Genomic DNA, 27,020 nt, shown 5'->3' on the forward strand with positions numbered 1-27,020 from the left:
TGCTTCCATATTTTATTCTTATGCATTAAAATCTAGCTATTTATTTATTGAAGTTAACAGGGCAATTTTACTTTCCTCCTTCACTGCTTTTACATTGTTTGAGTGAATACTAATGCATATAGAGCTTATGAGGAGTCATATATGACCAAACAAAAGAAAGAATCTTACAGCCTGGATCAGACCAATAAAATAAAATAAAATAGTATTCAGCTACATGGAGACAACTATTTATTGGGTCATCTTACTATGTTACTGAAGGATCTAAATTTTGGTCTCCCCCCCCCAAATACCTCTTATCAAAACCAGATTTAGTTGATTTAAATTAATCATCTCATTTTTTCCCCCTAGAAAAGGATGCAGACACTGAAACGCAAAACTACTCTTTGGGTTGTGATGACAACTTCTACATATTTCATTGTCACAGACTATTCCTGGTCATTCCAGAAATACAATATAGATCTTTTCATTTCTTTTAAAAAAAATCACTTTGTGTATCAGGTGGTCAAATGCAGCCTAGAGTGGTGTTGAGTACAAATTACTGGAAACTGTAGTAAATTTACATAACAGCTGCCATTGATGCCTCTCAACCCTATCATATTTACCAGTAATCTGCTCTTTTACAAGGGATCCACAAAGGTTTTGAATTCTTACGGTAACTGGGACATGCAGAAATTTTCCATTAATGGCTGCAGGAGACAGAACAACCTTACTGTACATGTGTTACAAAAACTACAAAGAGTTACTGTAGGGTACACCAGAAACACCTCAGCAACACCATTCTCTCCATGCGTACTCAGCACATGCAGCCCAGGACTCCCCAGACCTGCCACCATGGGCACTGTCCATATCTGACATACCTACCTCTAGGTAGCGACCTACGTGAAAAGTATTTTTTCTGTTTCATTCCAAATGCTCGCAGAGCAGCATCCACACCACGAAAGCCACCAGATGACCTTCCCAGCTGGAGGTGAGCTCCTCTGTTCATGGTATGAAGAAATTCACACTGCTGCTCTGGAAATGTAGCATCACAGATACCTTCCAACTTACCACTTCTCAAGTGTATCTGCCCTGGGAAAATCAATGTGTTTTACCAAGAGCAAAAAGACTTGAATACATCATCGTCACTCAATTATTTATGGGGAATGTATGACACTCCTATTAAAAAAACCCAAAACATAAATTCTCACTTCCTCTTCACATTATCCAGTTATTTATCTCTTTCACAAAGATAAAAAAAAATGTTAGCATCTTCAAGAGGTATGGCCTTCCTCTTCCCTTTCTGTAAACACTGATTCTTATTTTATATGTGTATACAATGAAGAAATAAGATTAAATCTTTCCTCCCCTTGAATACGGTATGCTGCAGAAGTGAAGACCTGTATATTACTGAGTAGAATTAGACAGCACCAAATGCAATGAACTGGTAAAATGGTCAAAAGAGTGAACTAAATCATGCATTACAGGACAGTAGAAAACAGAATCACTAATAAACCTACCAGTTTTAGTTCATACACTGGAACCCCAGAGAACAAAAGACAGTTGTGATGTTGACTGAGGCTGAGTTGCATTTATTGTCAATACATGACAAGCTTTGGCCTCAATCCCCAGTGATCACCAGTGCTCGACAGTCCCACAGCTCTCTCAGGGTGCCCCAGATCATAAAAGCATTTGAGGAAACCAACACTGTGCTAACCAAGTATTGAAACCTTATTCTCTTAAAGGACGTTTCAAAAGGACTATTGTATTTCAGTGATTTCCTGCTCCCTTGTGTCCTTTTGAAATCCCAGTCGTGGCATGCTTTTCTCTAGGTCTACACACTGTAGTATCCCAATAGTAAATATTCTACCTCAAAACTTACACTTTTTCAATGTTCTATGGTCTGGGCTGCCCAAAATTGTAATATGTTTTTCAAAAAAATTTAGATGTCTATATTTCCTAGTGAGATTAATGATGATTCAGAGAAGCTATGAAAACCATCTCCATTTCACCTCAACTTTGGCACTCCACTTTAACAAATGGATTTAGATCTTTGATACCAGAGCTTACTATTCAAAAAATGTCAAGCACCCATAAATCCAGCCTCAATAAAAGCTAGAATTGCTCAACATTTAATAAAAACAGATGATTAAAACAATTTAAAAACAAATCCAAGATACTCCTGATTTCTCAGGTGAATCTCAGGTAGGATTGTCAAAAAATATTTTCAGTTTCAAGTGGCTTTTGATAAATTTGATTAGGTAAAAGTTTTAATTATCACATACTTTGCTCTTTCATTTATTATACATAGAAAAATTATTTGTCTTTCATTCTAGGTAAACCTGATACTAATTTTAACTACCCTATGAATTAATCTGTAGTAGAGCTTCTTATTACTGCTAAACTTAAGGGTTTATATTAGAACATACTAGAAAGGTCTCATCTGAGAAATTTAGAATTAAATTATAAAAATGCTCTCAAGGCTTGTACAGCTGCTTGGCAAAATCTATCTATTTACCTGCATCACAGCTGATACGGATTTTTAAAACCCAAGTCTGACAAGAGAGTTTGAATTTTGCTCAGAATGCAAAAAACTTGCACATTACTGTTTTGTTCCCAGATAATGTAATCATGATATGAACCTTAAGCAAATGCTTCACCTACAAATTGCTTTTCCAGCCACTGTGATGCAGCCACCTAGCTTTGAGTTTCTTTTCCAGTTCTTCAGTCAGCTGTGGTGCAGTACTGATCCCTTCTGAATACAGGTTTGCCACAGTGATTTACCATACAGTGTTTAAAAAAAATACATTTCTGTAATTTATGTATTGGCTAAGAGCTTGAGCTGATGAAGTGCAACTGGACTTCATAGTATCACCCATCTCAATTGCTTTGTGGGCAGTGGATTACACAAAGCTAAAGATGACAAAAACTTACAATACTGGTACTTGGTTCATATGTGAATGACATGAATATTTGATAGGTTAAGATATTTGTAGCTGTGTCGAAAGATGGAATTGAAGATCACTTCAAGCCAGAGTTCAGCTTTTCATGCTCCAGAAGAATGAACAACAAATCCTTCTCCCACAACTCCTCATACTGGACATGATGATAAATAAATAAAACAGAAATATAAAGCAGAAATATGGAGTGCCTGGAAGTTAATGTTCTGGTGGATAATAGTTTGTTATGTGTCAAAGCCAAACATTTTCATCCTTTTTACTCAATATAGGGAATTCAACCTAACTTATGGAGGATAAATAAAAATTAAAAAATATATATTAGAAAATACCTATCTTCATTAAACTCAGATATTGCCCCTGTAAATGGAATAATGAGAGCCTCTGGTACCTTAAAATACAAAGAGCAAAGTGGAGCATATTGTGTTTTCAGTTTTGTCCGTGAATCCAGAGCAATTCCACAGCAGATTTAATCAGGGTTTACAATGTCTTAACTGACAGCAGATTTTGTCCCCAAACTGTAGGTAAAAATCACCAAATAGAAATAATCTATTTCAGCCTCTTTATTTATATCTTATATTTGTTAAGGCAGGTGAATACTTTTCCTTTAAAAGAATTGTTCTTTCAAGACTACCCAAATAAACTAACCATAGTTTTGTAAAATCACTTTGAGGCACCCCCCCCCCGACAATATAGCATCCTATCTGACATCTGAGAACAATAAACAACCCTAGTCCTAGAACCTAGAATACCTAACAAGCTACTTAACAAATCCCAAACAGTTTGAAAGTGCATAAAAGTATCAGTATCTTCAGAAAAAATGATGAAATTCAATCTTTTTAATATAAAACAGAAAGATCAAAGGAGTAACTTATACTTCTTTTTCTTTTCAAAACCACCTTCATTTGGCATCAAGTTTAAAACTTGGTTGTGAAGTGAGGCCTTTTATTTTTCTTGCCTTATCCTGTATGCACCTAGTGCTCCCGAATTTTACTGAAATACTGCAACCAGCTTGTAGGATTTGTGCAATTAAAATCCAGCAAATACAGATCAAGAGTTAAATCTAGTTACCTTTAGTATTGACTCTGAGACCAGGATTTTTATAACACTTTTAACTTTCAGTGCTGCCTCTACAACAAACAGAAGAATGCCCGCAAGTATGAATTGGGATGAAAATGGAAGCGCAAAAGCTCAGAAAAGCAAAGAAATATAATGTAGAAAGTAGATTCCGTATATAAAGAAACAAAATAGACAAATCACAGAATGATAAAACTGTAGAGTAAGAATAACAAAGCAACACAGAGATGTATTTTTGGCCAGAGACCTTCCAAAGTGTTCACATACCCTCAGGAGAAAAATCTAGTGCAAAGATAATAATCACAAACAACATTAACTTCTACTACTACAGTTCTGTTGGAAAGTAAAGAATTAAATTGTCTGGAACTGCCTCAGAGTCAAAACATTTGGCCATAGGTATTAAATAAATGCTTAAATAAAACCTTCAGCACGCGTGCTACTCGGGTGAAAGGAGAAGGGTAATGCATTCGGTGAGCATCCTCCTCACATCTCCCAGCTAGCAAAGAGAAACTATCCCTCTGGAAAAGTAATAATAGCAGAAAAGACACTTCTCAGCTAAGGGAAAGCCCATATTTGCCACGCAGCTAAAAAAACAGAAGAAAGACACAGTAAAAAACATCACTGACTTGATTAGAGTATTGTCTCAAAACTGATATGGGAAACATCTTGAGACCAGTGCATTGTATGTAGAGAAAATGAACAAAGACAAATACACCCTTGAACTAAAAGAAACATTATAATTCATCTTTTACTTACACAAGATCCAGTTCAGCTTTCAGAGTTTAGTTTTCAAGGATCAGGTCAATATTGAATAATTAGCAATTACATGTCTCTAAGTCATATTAGTATGCTACCCTTACTACTATTGCAGACAAATGCACCACAATTATTAATTGAGTTACCCTTCGAACATCTTTCTGAGGAACAAACCTATTATTAGTTTAATACTTTATATGATTTTATTATCATTGGGGAACTAACGCAGAGAGATTAAGAAATATATTTAAGGTTTCTAGAGAACCAGACAGAGCCCAAATCTCCTGACTGCTTGCCCGTTGCCTGATCTACCTAAAATCTACATCACCACACATTTCAAACACCTCATTGAAAATACTGAAACTAACTGTAGATTTGTCAATTTAAAACAGGTAACAAACACAATACCGACATTATCATATCTCAGCGCTCTTTCAAATGAGATATATCATAAACTGCTGTTCTTTTGTCATGACTATAATATACATACCCCTTTACATATACAGCTGCATATAAATAACTAGAGAAGTGAGCTTTCAAAAACTGATGTACTGGTCTGTCTTAGTATGCCAAGGAGTGGTTATGCAGCCTACCTTTAACCCTTCCTCCATCCACTCAGGTATCACCGCCAAAGCCCCCAGATGGCACTGGCACTGGTCTCCCTTCCCAGCAGCAGCCAGCCCTGCTAAACCCATCCTGACCCCCCGAGCAGAAGCACCCTGGTTCCCTTCACCTGGCTGTGTGGCTGATGAGCTGTGGCAGAGAAGTCCCCAGTCTCCCCCAGCTGCAAGCTAAACACTGCTGTCAAGTTTTTAAAGTGTCACATCACCTGTAACGGATTAATATTTGGTTTACATTACAGAGTCTCCCAATCTTCTGAATGCTATAAATTTTTATTTTAACCTCCCTTCTGTTTGTTCTTTCTTCTCTTAGGGTTTTTTGTTTGGGGGGGGTGGGGGTGTGGGGGGGTGGTTTATATCCTTACTCCTTGAGACAGTATCTTTACCAATACTGAGCTCTTCAGGAGCTACATCCATTAGACACCATGGATAGCAACAACATAATACTTCATGTATTGAGTATTCTTGCATTTGAGCTATAGAATAAAGCACCTATTTAAAACACAGGGTAGAAGTGTGAGAAGAGCTAAGAGCTCCAACATCTTTGAAAAACAGTGAGATTATGCACGTAACTCCTTTCAAATCACAGGGCCTAAGACTGTGATACAGAAGAGTGTTTATCTGATGGATGCTGAACATACTCCAATGTACCAGTAAGGACCCAGACACGTGGGATCAGGGAGTTGCTCTCGATCTCTTTTGACATAGTACAGAAAAACTGAACCTCTTCTGCTTATAAAATGAAAAAAGGCATGCCCTAAATCAGAAAAGTCACAAAAAGAGAACATTTTACATACATAACATATTTAACAAAACTTGGATGAAAAGACAGATTTTGGTTTTTATTTGAAAATCCTTGATTCTGTTGGTTTAAATCAAATTCTTAGTGTTATTTTAACTTAACCACTTATGCATTAAACATACAGTTTTCCCAAAGGTTTTTGTTATACAGATTAATAAGAATTGGGAAGAACATAAAATTTTTTTAGAACAAGTACATTTATTTCCTCTGCTGAGCTGAATTATATTGTACGATGAAGGACAACAAACAGCTTTAACAAGCTGTTAAGACAAGACTTTTCAACTAATATCAGCATGTCGATTCTGGCTCGCAAGGCACCACGGAGAAGCCTGCCAAGAGCACTGGGCCCTGCCCCACTCCCAAAGCCCGTGGGACATGCAGCCTAGCAGGGGGGAAAAGGCACAGCAAAGAGCTCACCAGTGGGCAAGACCTTTGGCTCAGCAAGGCGGCAGACTCAATGCAAAGCCAAAGGCTCAGCAATGGGCTCCAGCAGCGGGTGGGTACATGCGACAGAGCCAGGTCAGGGCAGCACGTCTTTGCAACGCTCAGCATTAAGCCCTTGGTGGATTCTCTCTCTTTAGGTGCCAATCCGACTGGAAGGGATGTTGGAGGAAAGGGGAGAGGGGAGGGAAGCAAAGTTCCTCTTTGGAGATGGGCAGCAAGAACGGTGGGGAGGCAGTTGTCCCAGGGCTAAGAGCACAACTCCCCTCCATCTCCCATGGTTTCCACAAGCACAAGGGGCTGGAATTGTCTCCCCGGGGAAAGCAACCTCCCTCCCTTCTCCTCTCCTGTAGTCAGGGTTAGGGCACCAGTTCCAGGCCTCTTCCATTTCCTAGGTTGGGCTGTAGCAAAGCCCTTCGCATGCATCAGAGCCAGGGCTTCGAAGGCAGGACCATCTCCAGTTCCCAGTGAAACTTCGCAGCTCTTACACGAGATGCTGTCCTTCTTAAAAAAACAACTGAAGAGTCCTATGCTAGGATATGTAATCTGAAAAGATGGAAATTCTCATGCAGTAGCACCAGCAATGCAGACTGACAAATCTTTGTAGCCTGTGAAGCAACTGGATGGAATTACTCAGCACTTTCTTCCACTCCTACCTCTTTTTTACCTCTTTCCTCACTTTTCTTTGTTGGCCAGGTTATTCTTTGTATTCATAATAAGCAATTCCAGAAATACTTCGGAAACCTTTCTGGAAAACAGACAATCCAAAATTTCCTTGTTTCATAAACAGTTCTAAGACAGAAACAAATTACAGGCATTGCTTGCAGACAGCTTTAGTAAGCAAAACTCAATTATAAACCTTTAAAACACAGCTCTAACACATGGAAATGCAAGACCTACAGTCGATTGGCAATTCCACAAGAGAAACGCAAAATATTCCACACTGTACTGTGAACTTGATAATACCGATATGAAATTGCCCTGAGTAGTTGATATTGGCACATGAAAATAAAGCAAAGCTCAGCAAGACACATGAAATTCATGCATTTCCAATGTAATTCCAACCAGTATAGCATAAATCAGCATGGGCATGTAATTCTTGGCTGTCTCGTTTGACATAAGCGAAGCAAAAATTATGTGCTGTTGCAGGTGCTTTGCAAGCAAACATGATGCCCAGCTGATTGTTAACAGATGAACTTTTTTCAAAGGAAAATGAGCCGAAGGAAGATCTCCAAGCTGACTAATAAAAAAAACCCAGGTGGAAGTAGTTATGACCATCCTTGGGCTGGAGCAGTCAGAAGCTATTGCGTTATGTTAGGATGGCAGTGGAAACAGGCTCTCCTAGGGGAACTAGGCGCAGGCTCCAGCAGGCTCGTGAAGCATTTCTGGGGATGACGGCCACTTCCAGCTGGGTCAGTCGATGGGCTGCTCAGCATAGGCAGCTCCGTTTGGCTCAGACATTGTAAGAAATGTATCTCACCCTGAAAACTACAGAACACCTGCAATTTATACTGAGAAATCTGCAGTTTCTAGCCTCTCGAAGCCAAATTCTAAAGTTATAGAACCTATAATATTGTTAATCAAATTGATTATTTCATTTTCCAAAGGTAGGGGGTTCTTTGTTTCTTATACAAAGCCCCAAATGTGTAAAATACCTTTAGGACTTAAAGATGGAGCCTCTCTGCTATGGGTCCCTTTTCCTTTTGAAGATACATTTTGCATAAAATTCAAAGCGTTCAGAGCAGTCAAACAGCCCTTGCAGTGTGCAGATTAAAGCAGCAAGGGGGAAAAAAAGGGTCAGAAAAAAAATCTGATATTTGTAAAGTCATCTATACTTTATAATAAAATTTAACCATTTGATTTAGAAAATAATTACTGCAAATTCAACAGATATGCTCTTCGTAACAGAAAAATGTAAAAAAATCAGTCTAAAATATAAAGAGGGATCCTTGACTTGCAGACCTGGGTGAATTGCCTTGGCCGGGTTTTTTTCCCCCTCTCTTTTCTGCTGCCCCTCTGAAAAACTCCTGTGTAAATCATGCACTGCTGGTCTACCCTCCCTAACTGCAGGCTGTTTTCAGGAGACAGCAGTGTCAGTAGCTGCCAGCCCAAGGGGAAAAAAAAAATTTAAAAGGCTATAGAGACACAGAGGCTAGGCTGCTCCTGGATTTGATCAGAAATTGCCTCTCAGCAGTGACACACAACACTGTTTTCAGGCAAAACACGAATAAACGTGCATAAACTTTTGACTCGGAGCAATGCTACACTAGATCTGTGATCTATCAGATCTTAGAAGACAAACATGATGGGATGTGGTTGACTCTTGCTAGGAAGGCTTCCGAACAGGAACTTAAAAGCTGCAACTAGTTGGTGATTGAGTAGATGGCACTCTCATGGTTGTGCATAACCCATGTCCAAGCAACGTGGCAGGGAGCACTTGCTCTTGAGTCAGACAGATAGAACTGACAAAGACTGGTCAGAAAACAAGGATTCTGCTTTAAAAAAAGATTGAAGTGTTGGCATTTGGTTTCATTTTTTGCTTTTAAAAAATGAAACGAAAGAGAAAGAAGGAAATCTTGCAAGTATTAGTTGAGGAATTCCTACACTAGTGTAGTCCCGCACCAAGGGTCACTGGAGATTACTGTACAGACCCGCACCACAGGATGGTCTCCGAGTCAGGTTAGGAGCCCATTCAGGTTACCTGCTTGCAAGCGTGTCTTCAGGGACAGCTTTATGGTGCCCCATACGACATTCCCAGAGTGAAAGCTCAGGTCCCCTAACACCCAGATAGCTATCCACTCACTACTCTCATCTCTGTTGGGATGTGGTTGGGCCCAGCCCTCTGTGCAGCTTCACCTACCCCACCTTTCTGATGACAGTAGGAGACACACACACGCACAAGAAAAAACTCAGTATTCTCCAGCGCAGGATGACCCCAGCACCCTTCAAACACAGGTACTTTCATCTCCTGCTACAAGGACACCCAGCATGCCTGAACAGCCCGATCACTGGCTGAACTCAGGACAGCCAACAGCTCGTGATGGTCCTGGGAGAGGAATGATCCCAGCACTATTCCGTCAAGTACAGCTTGGACCTTTTCTTTACAGGAGTATGGACTCTTAACTGGTGCCTGAGCCAAAGCCCAGCTGATCTCACCTATTCCCTAGTGATATTGGCTGCACAGATCATTACACATTTTCTACACCAAATTGTTGCATAGCATCACCATGCTCTGTGAACCAGCTGCCCTTTTTCAGGCTGGAGACATCAGGTTTTCAAAGTTTCTGGTTTGGGTTTGTGTGGCACATCTTTTTTGGTAGCGGGGAGGGGCCGCAGGGCCGGCTGCTGTGAGAAGCTGCTGGAAGCTTCCCCGGCTCCGAGTCGGAGCTGCCTCCGGCCCAGGCCGAGCCCGTCAGCGACGGCGGTATCGCCTCTGGGAGAGCGGATTTCAGAGGGGGAACCTGCAGCGAGTAGGGGATTGGGATGGGAGAGGAACCCCTCTGCGGGTACCGAGGTCAGGGAGGAAGGAGGGCAGGAGGGGCTGCCCCCGCAGCCCGTGGGGAGACCAGACGGCAGGCTGTCCCCCCCCAGCCCATGGAGGGGAGCGGGGGAGCGGAGGCCCACCAGCAGCCTGGGGAGAGAGGAGCCCACGCCGGAGCAGGGGGATGGATGCCCCCCAAGATGGCCGCGACTCCGTGGGGAAGCCCGCGCTGGGGCAGTCTGTGACTGAAGGACTGCACCCTGTGGAAAGGACCCGCGCCAGGGAAGTTTGTGAGGAACAGCAGCCCGTGGGAAGGAGTCACGTTGGAGCAGTTCATGGAGGACTGTCTCCCGTGGGAGGGACCCCACGGTGGAGCAGGGGAGGAGTGAGGAGTCCTCCCCCTGAGGTGGAAGGAGCGGCAGAGACAAGGTGTGAGGAACCGACCCCAACCCCCATTCCCCGTCCCACTGCGCCGCCTCGGGGGGAGGAGGGAGAGAGAACCGGGAGTGGGGCTGAGGCGGGAAGGAGGGAGGGGTGGGGGGAAGGTGTTCTAAGGTTTGGGTTTACTTCTCAGTATCCTTGTTTTGAGTTATTTGATTGGTAGTAACTTAAATTGATTTTGTTTTTTTCCCCAAGTTGAGCCTGTCTTTTGCCCGTGACCTATAAGTGGGGAGTGATCCCTCCCTGTCCTTGTCTCGATCCACGAGCTTTTCATTATATTTTCTCTTCTCACCCCACCGTGGGGTGGAGTGAGTGAGCGGCCTCGTGGTGTAGTCATATGTTTGAGTTACAGCCTAACTGTGGTGATACTGCTCAATTTAGGGTTAAACACGATGCATTGTCCATTAAGGAGGAAGGAGGACCATTACTCAATAGTTTCACTATGTATGCCTGGTTACTTTGTATAAACGATGCAGGCTTTGCCCACAGCTATACCTTTGAAGGAACTGAAGACTGGTTAAGAAGGAAACATCCTGCTCCAGAAGGCACTGAAGGCCCGATGATTGCTAAAGAAGCATGAGCTATGGGAAAGGTAAAGGTGGCAGGGGGAGATCACGACCACTGACTCAATTCAAGACCTAAAAGACTTACCCCCAACACACTCCTTGAGCATGTGCTGTAGAATAAAAGAACACTGTGCTTTTAATTCAAAGTGGAGAAAACCTTAGCCCAATAGAAATGGTGGCAGATAAGCGACTAGCAATAATGATTTTGGAGGAGGACTTAGGAAACTAAGTGGGTGAATCTAACACTGTATAAATTGCTTGCTTGTTTAACTGCAGGGTGTGCTAGCTTTGTGGAATTACCACCTAGCACCCATCTTTGCGCAAATATGAAATAAATAATGTCTCTCCCGAGTGTGTGATTATTGGCTCATTGCACACCGGGTGACGAATCCGCTTTTCAGACAACAGTGGTGCTTTGTTGGCAGCTAGCTTAAACCACGAGTTTCCTTTGTCCTTAGCGCTACAAATGACTGCACCTGTAAAAAGCCCTGATGAATTAATAATGCAAACGCAGGGCAACAGTGCGCTCATGATCAACTTCAGGACCAACATCTATCAGACTAACTACATAACGAAGGGTGCTGTACAGTGAACAGTACTATGTGGTTGTCAAAAGGAAACATGAGTTTTTTCATCAGTTCAAGTGTCCGTAATGTGCTGCACTGGCTTGTGCCAGTTTTATTTAAAGGACCTAGAAGTATTGTGGTACATAAAAGGGGATTAAAAAAAGGATGGCAGAACCTCAGCTGGATGTCATCCTTAATATTATGCAACATCTTTCTCCTGAAAAAGGAGGGTGGATTCAGCAAGACCTAGGTCTCATTGCTTGTACAAAGCAAGATTCTACTCTGATATCTCACTGATCACCTCTAACTCTGCACAGGCCCCAGGCACTGAAAGAGGACATGGAGACCTTCCAGAGCGAAATGTAGTCCAGCAGCTCAGGCAGACGTTCACATGGGATAAGTGCTAGGGAGTCACTCACCCTTTCCTTCATGCCAGCCTCTCCAAGAGGAGTGGGAGGGAAGGATGCCAAACAGATGGAGGTGAAAGCACAAAGAGGGACCAACAGCTCTCCACAGAGGGACAAAAGCAGAGAGCCACAAAGTATAACCTTTGGTGTAACTGCAACTGAAATGGCCTTAACGAAGCCCTGCCTAGGATTACCAGATGTCCCCATAACGTCAGGATAGTCTCACTTCTCCGTGATTCCTCAGTAATCTGGAGGGATGTCATCTGACAACTCTAAACCCTAGCCCTGACTTTTTGCAAGTTGGGCTAAATCTAGGATTCTGCCAATAGCCCCACCCAGTTTGGGTCAAAAGATGACAACACCAGGGCTCTGAAAGAAGCCACCATCCAGCAAAGCCAATCTGAAGTCCCCCAGCATTGTGAAAAATGAGAGGTTCCCACTGGGTTTTTAATTAGTATTTTGTACGTGTCACTTGGCAGACCAAACTTCGCCTGGGGTAACATTTTTTTAGGACTTCTCATAGGAGTTTCTTAAAAAACAAAAAGAAGAGGGAAAACAAAAAAATAAACACCCCCAAAAACCCCACTCAAGTTATTTATAATTTGCTACTCGTCAGCAGCTTTAACAGGCCAGAAGAATTTTAATAAAAGTCTCTCTCATAAAGCGTGGTTGATGTACCTACATGTCTAATTAGCACTGCAAACAAACATAAATATCTCATTAAAATATATAAATGTATATTACTTTGGCTACCTATACTTTACTACTTCCAATATATTTCTAAAATGCGTTTTATTTGAGGAGACAACACTCCATCACACTCTCACCTCTGTACACACCTTTGCATGCTTGTGCTTCTTTGTAATTGACAAAGCTGCTGCTTTACATGGGATTTGTCATGGAATTTAAAATAAATACCTAAAAAATATTTTAGTTAAGCAATCAATAGAAATCCTCATGGAACAGGAGAGAGGTTTGTTTGCAGTTTGTGTGCCTTTCCTTGGACGCAGTACTGTTTGCATAGACTTTTAAATTCCATTGCAGGGTTCTTCACTCTGTTATTGATTGATCTTAGATTTTTGGCAAGTCATTTCACCACCGTGCGGTTCTGTCTCTTCCTACCTATCCGCTGTGTCTAATTAGCCTTTATAAACCCGTTGGGGCAGCAACTGCTTCTCACTGCCAGCTTGTAGTACCTGTCTCCATGGGACTGATTTCAGTTGTCGTCATAGACTAATAGTATCAGTCATGTTTTAAGAGATTTTTTTTTTTAAAGAATAAAAAGAAAAAGCTAAGCAATTGCATTGGAGAAATACAGTGCCAGTTCTATTGATAAACCATACATATTTAGATAGAGCCTTTCTTTCTAAAAGCTAGACAGGCTTTAAATAACATTAAAAAAAAACCCAAAACATAAAAAGACAGCACACATGATGAAAATATAATCACTATGATTGTGAAACTCGGCAATTTCCCAAGAGTTTTTAAGAACAATAACTCATAGCATACATCGGGAGACCAAAGATATGAGGAAGTTTTATGCAGTCCCAGCTTCCCTCCCCACACTGAAATTCACAGAGGTTGGTGAGGACACCAAGGGTAACTCCCTGTTGGGGGAGTCTGAATAAGCAATTTTTGTAAAGGATTTTTAGAATCTGGAAGCTATTCAGATAGTTTAATAACAAAAGTAATATTTGTGTCTAGAGGGATACATGTGGAGACTTCTGTTTTAATGTCTCGGCTGCAAATCTCTTTCCCAGCAGCATCCTCCTCACTAGCTGGCCAACAACATGCAGATATGGAGGGAGGAATTCTGCAGCTCACTGCAAGCAGTTCCTACAGCAACTGGTGAGAAAGTTGTTTACTACTTACTTGAAATCCACTTAATATTGACCCAAAAGAACACTATTGGATCCCAGTTGGATCTGCTACATTTCCTAAGAGAAATTGATACTGCTCTGGTCACACGAAGGAGGTGCTTTCCCAGGTATGCCAAAAAAAAAAAATCTTCAGTTTCTCCAACTTTTACATTCAGAAACATTAATTTTATTACCTTTAAAACATACACATGGACATGAATCCCTATCAAGGCAAAGCAGCTGTTATACTTCTGCAAGTCAGATTAATTGTACACAAACCTCTACAATATTTCACACATATTTAAAGGAGACATTTTTAAATTTTATGGGTTCATCTGTTCTGAAGAGTATTTCAGTACATAAGTACCACAGGCATAACATAAAAACTCAACATAAATATGAATCCAGAAGACCTTTTAATTAATATTTCAATTACTGACTTTTAATTTTAATTAAGAAAACCCAACATCTTGATTTCACTTTATTTTCGCAACAAAACCTCAGTGTTGTGATGCATTCTTTTCCTGAAATCTTTTATGATATTTTTACTGGAAAATGACCAAATAGAGTGAGTGTTGAAAAAGCTCTTTTTATTGGCCTATCAGAAATTCCAGTAATTCTTCTAGAAGTTTACAGAGGGGAAATGTTCTTCCACAAGTAAATGGAGCAGATAAAAAGAAAAACTGAATTCTTTGGGAAATTTATTCTCTGTATACAGTATAGCTACGGTTTTTTGAACAGGCTTCACTAGCAGTAGCTGTAATGGAAGGACCGTGAGACAAGAGACCAGTGCTACCAATAACAGAAGCTCCACATTAGTCATAACCAGGTATTTTCTTTTAAATCATATTGCTGAACTTTTGTCCACTTCACAGCTTCTATCACCAACACTGAAATATTGTCAATTTTAGTTACAGAACCTACGTTAAAATTATACAGAATATTTCCAGTAAGTATTACCAAGGAAGTCATTATGGCTAACTGTATTTAATGTGAATACTTCCTTACATTGCCATAGAAACTAGAGACTCCCAACTTGAAATTGTCATGCTAGTTGCTATAACAAAAAGGTAGTTCCTCTCACCAAAAGGTTTCAGACTTTGTGCATGAGACAACAGGCAGATACAACAAACCCACACGGAAAGAGAAATCAGAAATACCAGCAAAAACAATCACACTGTCAATCTAATGAACAGGAGTCACAGCACACCACCTAATATTGTCAAGTGCAGAGTAGGCATCTCAGCAGAACTGACCTTCAAAGAGAGTTTTGCAAAAGAATAGCATAGTGGCTGTGTAGGAAATTTGGAGGGGAATTACACTTTACCTAACCAAAACAAGCAATAGTTTAAACTGAAAAAGTGTTCACCTCCTGCACCAATCTGCTACAAGAGTTTAGCAGCTGCTGCCTTTCCCACTCCACAAGGATTGTACTTCAATGATGGGAGCACCCAGGTGCTCCATAAGCTTATTAAGTTTGCAACAGGACTCTGCAACACTTTGAAATACAAAATACTGTTCTTATAAAAATACAAGGACAGAGAATTAAAATATAATGGGATTAATCCTTGTTTATACTAACATACTATTTTGGAAGTGTAAGAGAGGCTTATGTGACATTTATTAATGCAGATTTAGCACAAAGAAGGGCTTAGCAAGGAAATAACAGAAACTAACACAGCCATTTCATTTCATTTCATTTCACTTCATTTCATTTCATACTAATTAAAGAACCAGCCATGTGAATGCAACACATTAAAAACTATTCAGTATAATTCATATGGGGTACAAACAGGACCATTCCTCAGTTTTCAATCTGAGTTTAAAATCAAACAAACAAAAAATATGTTATAAGAATTTGCATGTGAAATGGATGTACTGGAATGAGACTGATGCCCTAATTTTGTTTCCTTTCAGCTTCCGTAGCATGAGTTAGGCGTGGCTTTATGAAATGGATATATTTTATCAGAAATATGCAGATTAATTCATGATTGCCATGAAGGAAACAAAGCTGGAAGATTTTTTTATTTTTAAAAAAAACACCATAAAATGTGCAATTTAACAAATCATATTCCACATTTCATTTTGACAAATGCAAGGACAACATGAGATTTGAAGATACCAAGTTTAAACAGGTAAGTAATAAAAGATGACTTGTACCTGTTTCCAGGAAGGATTTCCACTCTGGGATACTAATGTTCCATTAACACAGCTATACAATTTACTTGCTAGTATACAGTGTAGAAAATTTTGCTCATTACATTCCTACTATCATTTTCCAGTTGTTCTGCTATTCATACCGAATCTATCAGCACTACTCATAACTCTAAAATCTATTTCTAGCTTTTTTCTTTTTTTTTTTTTGCATACTGAGGAAACAATATTTCTTCTATTCTGAGTTTTTAAAAACAAACAAACAAACTTGCTATGACTCTGTAGATAGCGAGTGATCTTAATTTTGTCCTCAGTGTCTAACCTAACAGACTTCCAAAGGAAAACCCTGGCCCCCAGTGTGATAATCTGGGGACTCTGTGAACAATTTAATTCTGGATAATTCAGTGAAATGACTGCCATCACTAGCTATAGAGGCTACCATATGTTGTCAAGGCTGTGTCACGTATCTCCCAGACCAGGGACAATGGGAGATTGTTATACCAGGCTTGCTCCCATCAGAACAGGAATGATCTGGAATCATGGAATGCCAAAATTCTGGGTCAAAACAAGTTTCTGCATGCTTTCTGAAGTAAATTCGAGCATAGAGGGTAGAAATATCTTACTGGCAGAATAAACTAGTTGGTGCTAGTGCCAGACCTGAAAGACACACTGCTTGAAAGGGTCAAGGTGAATTCCAGCGACACAGGAAGCCCTGAACAAAGATGCTTCAGTAGCAGAAAAGCTGTGGAGCAGGCAAGATAGAAGGACATTGGTGGCAGGTAGGGCTCCATGGTTTGTAAGAAAGAAAAGGTATATGAGGGAACTCCTTTAAGTACACTGATCTGAACCAAGGATGATTGATTCAAGAGAGTCAGAAAAATGTGATATAGAAATATAAGGAGGCATTATTTCACCTATAGATTATTCTCTGGTAGTGGACATAGCCACCCCGTTTTGTCTGCAAACCATAAAACACATGCATGCTTGGTTTTTTCTTCATTTTCACATTGTCTTGAACACCTGAACTGTAACCCTTGCTTCCCAAGGGCAGACGTCTGAAAAGAAAGGCGCAGAAGTTACTTCGTGTTTGTGGGCCAGCACTACTTCTGAAGGTCAATGACACCACAAGCATTTTGGTACCAGAGAAGGGAGATGCAGAAAGTGAGCCAGGGAGGTCAAGGTGCCACGTCAGCAGCAAGGGACCCAGCATGCAGTTCTGGCATGACAGTAACTAAACACTACTTGGTAAATCTCCATTTTTGTAAGACTGTCACACACATACAAAAGTCATCCTACACAAATATGTGTCATCCAACACAAATACGTGTTTCTCCCCCATTTCTCAGGGGGCACCATTGTTTCACCCTGCTTTGGTGGGAACTTGGGACAGAAACACAGATGCATTAAGAACAACTTGTGATTTCAGCCAAAGAAGAAGGAATACCATTTTTTCATTGGAATGAGTCAATTGTGGGTATTTTAGAGAGCCAGCTTTAGCCCAGCATTCTCCTAGAGAAATTGGCTGCTCATGGCTCGGACAGATATACTTTTTGCTGGGTAAAAAACTGGCTGGATGGCTGGGCCAGAAAAGTTGTGGTGAACAGAGTTAAATCCAGTTGGCAGCCAGTCACAAGCGGTGTTGCCCAGGGCTCAGTATTGGGGCCAGTTCTGTTTAATATCTTTATCTATATTGAGTGCACCCTCAGTAAGTTTGCAGATGACACCGAGTTGGGCAGGAGTGTTGATCTCCTTGACGGTAGAAAGGCTCTACAGGATCTGGACAGGCTGGAAGAAGCCTTAGTCTCCAAAGAGAGCAACAAAGCTGGTGAAGGGTCTAGAGCACAAGTCCTATGAGGAGAAGCTGAAGCTGGGGTTGTTTAGCCTGGAGAAAAGGAGGCTGAGGGGAGACCTTATCACTCTCTCCAACTACCTGAAAGGAAGTTGTAGCGAGGAGGGTGTTGGTCTCTTTTCCCAAATAACAAGCGATAGGACAAGAGGAAATGGTGTCAAGTTGTGCCAGGAGAGGTTTAGATTGGATACTGGGAAAAATTTCTTCCCTGAAAGGGTTATCAAGCATTGGAACAGGCTGCCCAGGGAAGTGGTTGGGTCACCATCCCTGGATGTATTTAAAAGACATGTAGATGTGGCACTTAGGGACGTGGCTTAGTGGTGGACTTGGCAGTGTTAGGTTAATGGTTGGACTTGATGATCTTAAAGGTCTTTTCCTACTTAAATGATTCTATGATTCTGTGATTCCAACATATTTTGAGGAACTAAGACAGACCTAGGAAATACATATTGCCTGTGCTGGAGAATCTCCCCAGGGCTGTACAGTTTCTCTTGAATATGACAGAACATGTGATTTCTAAAACCAGTAATATTTTAGTTTAAGAATCTCAGATTTTTTTTCCTGGGACTTTCTCTCCCACATTTTACTTTCTCCATTTTGTTCCTTGTCTTACTTTCCTTCGTCTTGAGTTCATGCATTGTAGAAATAATCAAAGACATCCAGGAGAAACGTCTGAAGCTGATAAGCAGAGTGAAACAGCATTATTCATGTATTACTAATCATAACCTATATATGAAAGAGAAGACACCTGGAAGTGCTGTGTTGACAGCAACATACTTTTTGATTAAGCTGTCTGGATCCTAGCAATCTGCATGTGCTGACTAAGAGTTCAGAAATAATACATTTGTGGTTCATTTATATACTATAAAAAGGGTAAATACATGGCAGATATACACAAACAACAGCCTTCTGTCAACTCAGCTTCTAGTGAACAGTCCAAATTATGGATAGGAGGTTTGAATAAATGAGACTTTTTAGGCTAATGTTAAAACAACATTCAAACCATAAGAACTGTTTTAGAGATTATCAATTACCAATGAGGATTTTTGTACAGTTTAGGAACTCTAGATAAAGTTCATTTTTGTTAAAGCCCTTCACTCTCTTCCTTTTCTCTTGCTTCTGTCTGCCATTCCTCTTTCCATTGTGGTAGCTTCAGCCTACAGCGAGAAAGCTATACAAATGGCCAGAAAAACTGTTACACCACCTTACTGGATAGATTTCCATGAGGTTGAAAGCAAGCTGATTTGTAACAGATTAGGTGTGCTGAAGAGATACTGTTGGGATCACAGCCCCTGTGATTTTAGAAAATTCAGTTAAGGCCAGCATTGCAATGACATTCAGCAACAAAAACCAAAGATAGGCACTTTGCTACAGAAATCAATACCTTCAAACTCTGCGCTATAGACTGCACCTGCATGGGTAAGCATCTAGTCAATCTTATTCTAAAGTTTATGATCCATTTTATTTCCTACTGCAGAATACTGTGCCATACTGCACATTGCTTGGCCACCAGAGTGAACGGGTTCACTGTAACTATCATATATATATATATATATCAAAACTTGTATGAAAAACATTCTAGATTAGTACTGTAGCCCATAAATATCATTATACATTATATTACTGTGTAGCAATACTATACAAAGTCTTACACACTCCCAACCTACAGATAAAAAGTCCTACCCGTAGCTCTCAAAAAAAAAAATATTCAGATGTATATGTATACTCATATATTTATAAACACATATTATATGTACATATTATAAGTACTTCCAGAATGTTAACACAGTCAAGCAATAGCACTGTGTTCTTCGACCCTTGCCTTGATAGTCTCCAGCAAAAAAAGTTTCCTTTTTTTTTGGATTTGTTTATACTGCTATGAGGAAGAGAAGAACAAGAAACATCTGCTTCTACAACTACTGCAGCAGTTTCCTCTCCATCACCCTTTCTAAATCACAGTTATGACCACCTCCTCACATTAATCCCTTCTGAAGGAGCACTTTCTCCATGTACACACCACTTCTTGTATACAAAAAATGTAGATGAATAATTTATCAACTCTTTCATGTCATGAAAGGAGCTCCTCATCTATAAAGAGCAAGAAGATCACACCGAAACCAAAAGCTCAGAATCCATATCTTTCATGAAATGCTGAATTAATGCAGGTGAGGTTATAGGATGCATAAAATAAGTCAGACGCAATTTTACCCCCTCATACCAGTACTTTCCTGTGATGTCAACAGTATCAACAGATGGACAAGTGTTAGCGTGAGATTAACTTTACCATATGGGACACAACAGAACTAAGCAGAGCACTCTCAATTATTTCATTTCTTCAAGGAAATGATGCACTAACAAAGTCATGGCCCCATCCTTTAATGGCACATTTGTAACTCTCAGAGAAGGAAAAAGACTGATGAATATAATTCTACTGCCAGTGAACACACAGAGTTTCTGACATGAAACATCACAATCTCTCTGGAGGAGCTGAAGAATAAATCACCAGCTACATGAGTCAGAAGTCAGCTTCAATGGTCTTTAAATTAAGATGGACAAGCATAACAATGACATAAAGTAATGGTAAAAAGAGAACTCTGAATTTAATTTCTAGAGTTGGTAAAATCCTAAGGAGCACAAGTTAGGAAAAAAGAGTAGGTCTGAAGTACAGTTTATTTTCAAAGACTATCTTTGCATTATATACCAGAAGTGCAACCATGCAGGTTTTCATAGTTCCTTGGGTTTGTTTTTTGCAAGACCCTTGTGATTATTTTTTTTTCAGGAAAATCATGCAGCTTTCTATTGTAAAATATTGTTCTTTATATTAGTGAAGAAAATTTTATCCAACATTCACATCTTAGAAGATAGTATATATTGATACCCAGGAAGAAAAAACACAAAAAGACAATCTGTATGCACGGAGTATTTTAATGAACGTAGAAGAGAATTATTGATGAACTTAAACAACCAAAGAAATTTCTTAAAAACATAACTATACACAGGAACATGTGTATGAAAAAGTCTGTATGAAAATAGTAACGTTTTAACTAGCCGACATGGTATTTACATGTGCAGGGAAAATATTTGGAAAACCAAAATATTCCTGTATTTCTCTTTCTAAAGGCTTGTCACAAACTTTTAAAGAAAAAAAAAAAACCTTAACTGCAAGCCAAGTTTTAATTGCAAAACTCATGGATGAACTCATTAAGAAAAAAACCCAGAAGACAAAACAACTACAAGGCTACTAAATTCCTGAGCCACAAATCACTGGGTGCTGGGATAGTACTTTCCTGTCCTTTCACTCTTTGCTGGGAAACCACTGTTGCCACTACCAGGAATAGGATGAGGAGGATGCAGACCTGCAGTCTGCCCAAACACAGCCACTCTTGTCACCATCCTAATGAGGGTCCAAATCTCCTGACTGGGAAAGCACTTGCAATTATGCCCAAGTCCATCTATAGTCAGCAAAACATTTTAGTGTATGCTTACTGTTAAGTAAATGACTAGACTGAGAAAGTAAAACTGGCTTTAAGTCCCTCCTTATATTACGTGTATTAAATGCCTTTTTGCATAAGGAGCTAAAGCATTATGGGTTGAAGCTTAAAGTCTGACGATTTAGAGTCAAATCAGAGACATTAGAAAGCATCAACATGACATATCAATGTTATTCATATTTCATATGGTCATACCACTAAATACTTCTAAAAGTAAATTAAATTGCTCAGTTAGTCAGATCACCTGGTTACTTAGTATGTCCAAACCATTTTCCTTGAGGAAGAGATGTGTCAGGCAGCAGCTCCAGGACAAAATGTGCTGCAATGCTCCTGAGGTCCGAAATCCATGTTTTCGGATCGTTCATTGGGATTCTGCTGAGGGCATCTGTGGAAGTTTATAACTCTATGCAAATAATAAAGACCCTGGTTTATGCAGTACAACTGAGTGGGCTGTTCCTGCAACCCTTCAAACTAAAACCAAAGCTGTATTGGAGGCTGTGTACATCATGGACCTGTGTCGCCTACTGTTGGGAATTACTGGAGAAAGATACTGTGGATCTGAGACAGCAGCGATGAACAGAGTGGAACTGGAGACAACATTGCTCCTCACATGACTCTTCCCCATGTGATTACTTATCCAAATTAGGATGCCTTTCCTTAACACATTGCTACTTTTACAACTACGCATCTGTGCATCTGTAGGAAGAAGACAGTACTTAATCTAAACTGTTCTGCATGTAACAATCATCACATACGAAACTCAGAAGTATGTATTTCAGAAATAGTAAGGCTCTCCTCTTCACCAGAGAGAGCAGAAGGTCAGAATGCACAACATTTGCAAATATGCCTGACTAATTCGACTGCTGTACAAAATTCTCCTATTGAAAGGGTATATATTCAAAAAAGCAAAGGTCTTTACATGTGTTTTAAGAGAATCTCTGTGATTCTGCCAACAGTAGCACAATAAGTGGCTCACAAAAAAAAACTAACAAAAAAACCCAAACAGGAAATAGCCTCCAAGGAATAGTTCTCTGTGAGCTCTTACAATGAAGATTAAATAATAATAATAATGGTTCTCACAATCTTTTCTCCCCATGCAAAACCAGGCAGTAATTTCCTGCATTAAAACCTTATTTATTGGGTGTCAGGAGAGTTCTATGTCGGCTCATATCGTGGAACTGCTAATTAGTTTCTCATGATGTTTACTCCTCCTCATGATATACAGCAACTCCCACATTATGATTGTTTTTTCTAAGTTAATAATTTGAGCTCAAGATGTTCAGCTCACATAGAACAGCAATATTCCATCGGCGTTTTTTTAAAGAAGCATTGCACCTCGTAATGTGATAAAAATGAAGTATTTCATTATTTCGAAGAGGGGGGTGTTTAATCAAACACAACATAATGAAAAATCATGAAAGCACCTTTATTTTCCATACTTCAGAACAACTAAGCTAATTCCTGCAAACTGAATTAGCCATTCCCTGATTTCATCTACAAGTGAATTTTCACTGCTGAATTATCAAAACTTTCAAATGAGAAATACTCACAGTCTCTTAAGCATCACATTATAAATAGTCATGTCCTACCTCCACATTTCTCTCTCTGACTTCATTCCTAGGCAGCACTGAAGAAGCAGCTACAGTCACATGGTGCATTCAAGGTCATGCTATTCTAATTTACAGAGATATCATTGATAAATTGTGTGGAAACTATGATAATGGAGTCATTAACCTTGTTCCAGCACACTAAAGGTGTTTTATAATTAAAAGGAGAACAAAAGTTACAAAAACATATAAAGATTTTAGTGCCCAGTTTTTTCTCTCCTACACACTGCTGCAAAGTACTGTTAGGGAATAGTAATTTGTTACTGTAACATAGATGCCTGCCGTCTGTGCTTTGTAACCAAGGGGTGCACAGATTAGACAATTACACTGAAGGAGGAGTCAGGTGGTAAAATACACAAACCATTGACCTTTTTTTTTAAAAATAGGAAGTTGGATCCAGAAGGCCTCTCCCTCTGGCAAGGTAAAGGATGCTGGAGCACAAGAAAGATCATTCCAGCCAGGAAGTCTCTCAGTCCAAGAATCTATGCCGAACTGTCACTTCCAAACACGCAGTCATCTGGCCAGTGCTTTGACGACTTGCATCAAAAGTGTAGTGTGTTAACATACTGAAGTAAAACTCCTCAGAGAGAGAGAGATATATATATAAACTAGGCGGAATTTAGAATTCATCCTCTATGTCTCATTCAAGAAACTTGCAGTAATCCACGGACGAAAAGCCTGACTAATGTCCCTAATTAATGTATGACAGATATCTTTATTAAGGGTGCACACATTAATGAATCACTGGTGATTGCTTTGACTTAAAGAGAAACATTAGAAAAACAGTGAAGAGGTGGGACAGAGACTGTTTCATGTAGTAAATGAACGTAACCTTAAATTGGCATTACTGTAAAGCATCTATAGGATTTCTGGAAAAAAAAAAAAAAAAGAATTTAAATAACTTAACAATGTACCCTTCCTGACACTTCCACCGCTGCTTCTTTTTGAATCCCACCACAGTAAGACCACTCACACTAAAATTATTAATAAAAAGAGGAAACTACAGAGCAGGTTTCCTGGAGTTCAGGTGCCCAGAGATGACACTGTACTGCAAGACAGAATCCATTATACTCTTTCCTAATCTTCACTTATCAAATAAACTATTGTGGCTCCCTGCATTGCCTGACTATCAAGACATAATCTACAACATATTGCACAACTTACCCAAAAGGACAAATAGAAAAATCCCTGATCATATCTGTATTTAGAGGTTTGACCTTATGTAGATAACTGAATGTATCATGAAGTACATTCTGAAGGCCTGAGTGAAAGTCAAATTATTTCTACTGATTCTGTCAGTTTGGGATAAACTAGTAATCGGCATGTCCTTCAAGCATTCAGAAGTATCACAAATGACACTTTAAACAATAAACCACCAATTACAATGAGGAAGTTAAATTACAAAATTATACCAAATGTCAGAGGAACTCTCCTGTATGTCCTCTGAGCAAAGGCTGCTGGCTATAGTTACAGAGCACAAGCGTCTCCGATGCACGGCATCGAAAATCTTCCCACCGCAGAAATCCCCCAAGTTTTCAAAGGTTGAGCTTAGCGCCCAGCTGAAATGCGTACTTTAGCACTACGCGGACAGCCGCTGCACCATCCACGTCCAAGGAGCACCCACAGACTCGGTTCCCAGAGCAGCTCACAGCTCCTGTGCTTCAGAAATGCTGCCGGGGTAGCAGAAACCTCCTCAGGAGCGTTCAGCTGCAGATAGCCCAACTCAGCATAGTTTAAAGAGGACAGAGACAAACACGTAAACAGCATCTGTGGCGTCTTTTCTCTACTGACTTTCCTGCAAATGCATTAACCTATTACAGTCCTTCAAAAATAAATAAGAGAAACGGAGGAGAGGCAAAAGTAGACCGTTCTCTCCCAAGTTTCTTTCTGCCTCTCCCTCCCACTTCTGCCGAGCTCCCCGCGCCCTAGGATTAGGCGATCGTTTTCACCGGGGATCAAATGAATGACTTTTCCGCTAATGACACTTAAGAGATGCTAAAGCCGCCCTTCACGCCGCCGGGGACCCGGCGCGGCGCGGCGCGGCCAGCCCCTGCCCCCACGCCGAGGCGCCCGGTGCGCAGCAAAGCCGAGAGCGAGCCCCGCTCCGCAGCCGTACCGGCCCGCTCCTCCGGCCCCACCGGCGGCAGCGGCACCCGGAGGGGCGGCCGGTGCCGGCGGGGCGCGGCGGGCGGCGCCCCGGCCCCGCATGGGGGACGCCAGGGGGGTGCTGCCCGGCGGCGCTGCCGCCGTCCCCGTCGTCCCCCCGTCCCCGTCCCCTCCCGCGGCATGGCGAAGCGCTGTCACTGACGCACATTTAATTCGCCCGGCTGCGGGCACCGCGCAGCGCCGCTCGCATCCTCCCCCCCGCCGGCGGGGAGGGGGCGGCTCCGGCGCGGAGGGGGAAAGTCAAACTGCAGCAACAAAGTTGCTCCCCACCGCTCCCCCCGGACCTGCCCCGGCCCCCCGGAGGGTGGGGGGGGGGGAAGGTGGGGGGGGTCCGTCCCCGCCTTACCTTGCTTGACGCACTTGAGCCGGATGGGGTCCTTGCAGTGCTTGATCACGGCCAGCACATCCCTGATGGTGAGCCCGGCCACGGGGGTCTCGTTCACCTCCAGCAGGAGCTCCTCCGGCACTAACTTGCTGCCGCCCTCATAGGCCACCTTGCCGGGCTTCACCTCCCCCAGGTAGGGGAACTGCCCGTTCTCGGCGCCCCCCTTCAGCTCGAAGCCCAGCTGCCCCTCCGGGTTCCTCACGATCACGATCTCGTGGACTCGGCTCGTCCAGTGGCTTTTCTTCTTCAAGCCCTTGGACATTGCCGTGGGGATGCTCTGCCCGACTCCCTCCCGGTGTTCCGTGCTTCTTCCCTCCCTCCCTCTCTTCCCCCCCCCCGTCCCCGGGGCAGCCGGGCTCCTCCGGGGCAGGCTCGGGGCGGGCGGGGAGCGGCCGCCTCTGCTGCCGGCCGGCGGGAGGGAGGGCGCGGCGGCCCCGCGGGGCTCGGGAGCTGGGTCGGGGAGCGCCGCGCTGCCCTCTCCGTCCGGCTTTAGCTGATATCCATGGCAGCCGCGGCGGCCGGGACCCTGCCTGTGCGTGGATGTACTAGTTGTAGAGAAACTGGCAGCGGGGAGGGAGGGAGGGAGGGGAGGAGAGAGGGGAGGGCCGCGGCGCGGGGAGGAGGAGGAGGGGTGGCGGCAGCGGCGGCGGCGGCGGCGGCGGTGCCGGAGCGAGGCGGGCGCTGCCTCGCCGCTCCCGCCTCGCCTGACCCGGTAGTGAAGGCCGAGAGAGAGGCTGCCTGGCACGGCCGGCAGAAGGCGGAGAGCGGCCCGGGCGGGCGGGTGAAGGCAGCCGGCGGGCAGGCGGGGACAGCGGCCACCCCCGGCCCGGTCTCCCCGCCCGCCCCCCCAATCCCCCCAGCCCGCCGGCCGGCCCCGGCCGAGAGGGGGCGCGCGGGGGCAAGATGGCGCGGGGAGCCCCGGCCGCGGCCGCCCCCCGCCGGCTGCCCGGCCGCCTCGGGCGCTTCCCGGCCGGCCTCCCCCCTCCTGCGGGGCAGGCCGAGCCCCGAGCCGTGCCGCGGCGCCCCGAGCGTATGCCGGGCGGCCCCCCCCGCATCGGTGGTCTGCTGGAGCGCGGGAAGTCGGCCCGAGGGGGAGAGGGAGGGGGCGGGGGCCGCTGCGGTCCGGTGGTTCTGCTCAGGGCGGGGAAGGACCCAGCGGCTGATGGGCTTCGAGTTGTGGCCAGAACGAACGAGTGACGGCCGTTCCCTTCGAGGATCTCGGTGTTACGAACGTTCGCAGAGTGGTTTCCCTCCGTTCGGGGGTCTCACCCTTCAGTTTATTAAGTTGTACGTGGGCATAATTCTTAACGCGGGTTACCGTGGCCGCGGGAGACGGGAGCTGATAGCTCAGACGGGTGATACACCTGAAAAGGGTATAACGTGGAGAAGGGTGGCAGTTTTTTCTGTAAAATCTACTTA

General features: G+C 42.5%; 1 protein-coding gene across 12 annotated transcripts in view; it reads right to left on the bottom strand.

Moving 5' to 3' along the window:
- The window catches only part of MAGI2 (membrane associated guanylate kinase, WW and PDZ domain containing 2), a 770,074-nt gene extending 743,904 nt beyond the window's left edge, over positions 1–26,170 (bottom strand). For all 12 annotated transcript variants that reach the window (XM_052789023.1, XM_052789022.1, XM_052789031.1 and 9 more), the window contains exon 1: positions 25,563–26,170. In XM_052789023.1, coding sequence (XP_052644983.1) covers positions 25,563–25,863 — 301 coding nt within the window. In that variant the 5' untranslated portion in view covers positions 25,864–26,170. The remainder of the gene's footprint in view (positions 1–25,562) is intronic.
- Between the last annotated feature and the right edge of the window lie 850 nt (positions 26,171–27,020).

Source organism: Harpia harpyja, chromosome 6 (genome assembly GCF_026419915.1).
Source record: "Harpia harpyja isolate bHarHar1 chromosome 6, bHarHar1 primary haplotype, whole genome shotgun sequence".
Lineage (NCBI taxonomy): Eukaryota > Metazoa > Chordata > Aves > Accipitriformes > Accipitridae > Harpia > Harpia harpyja.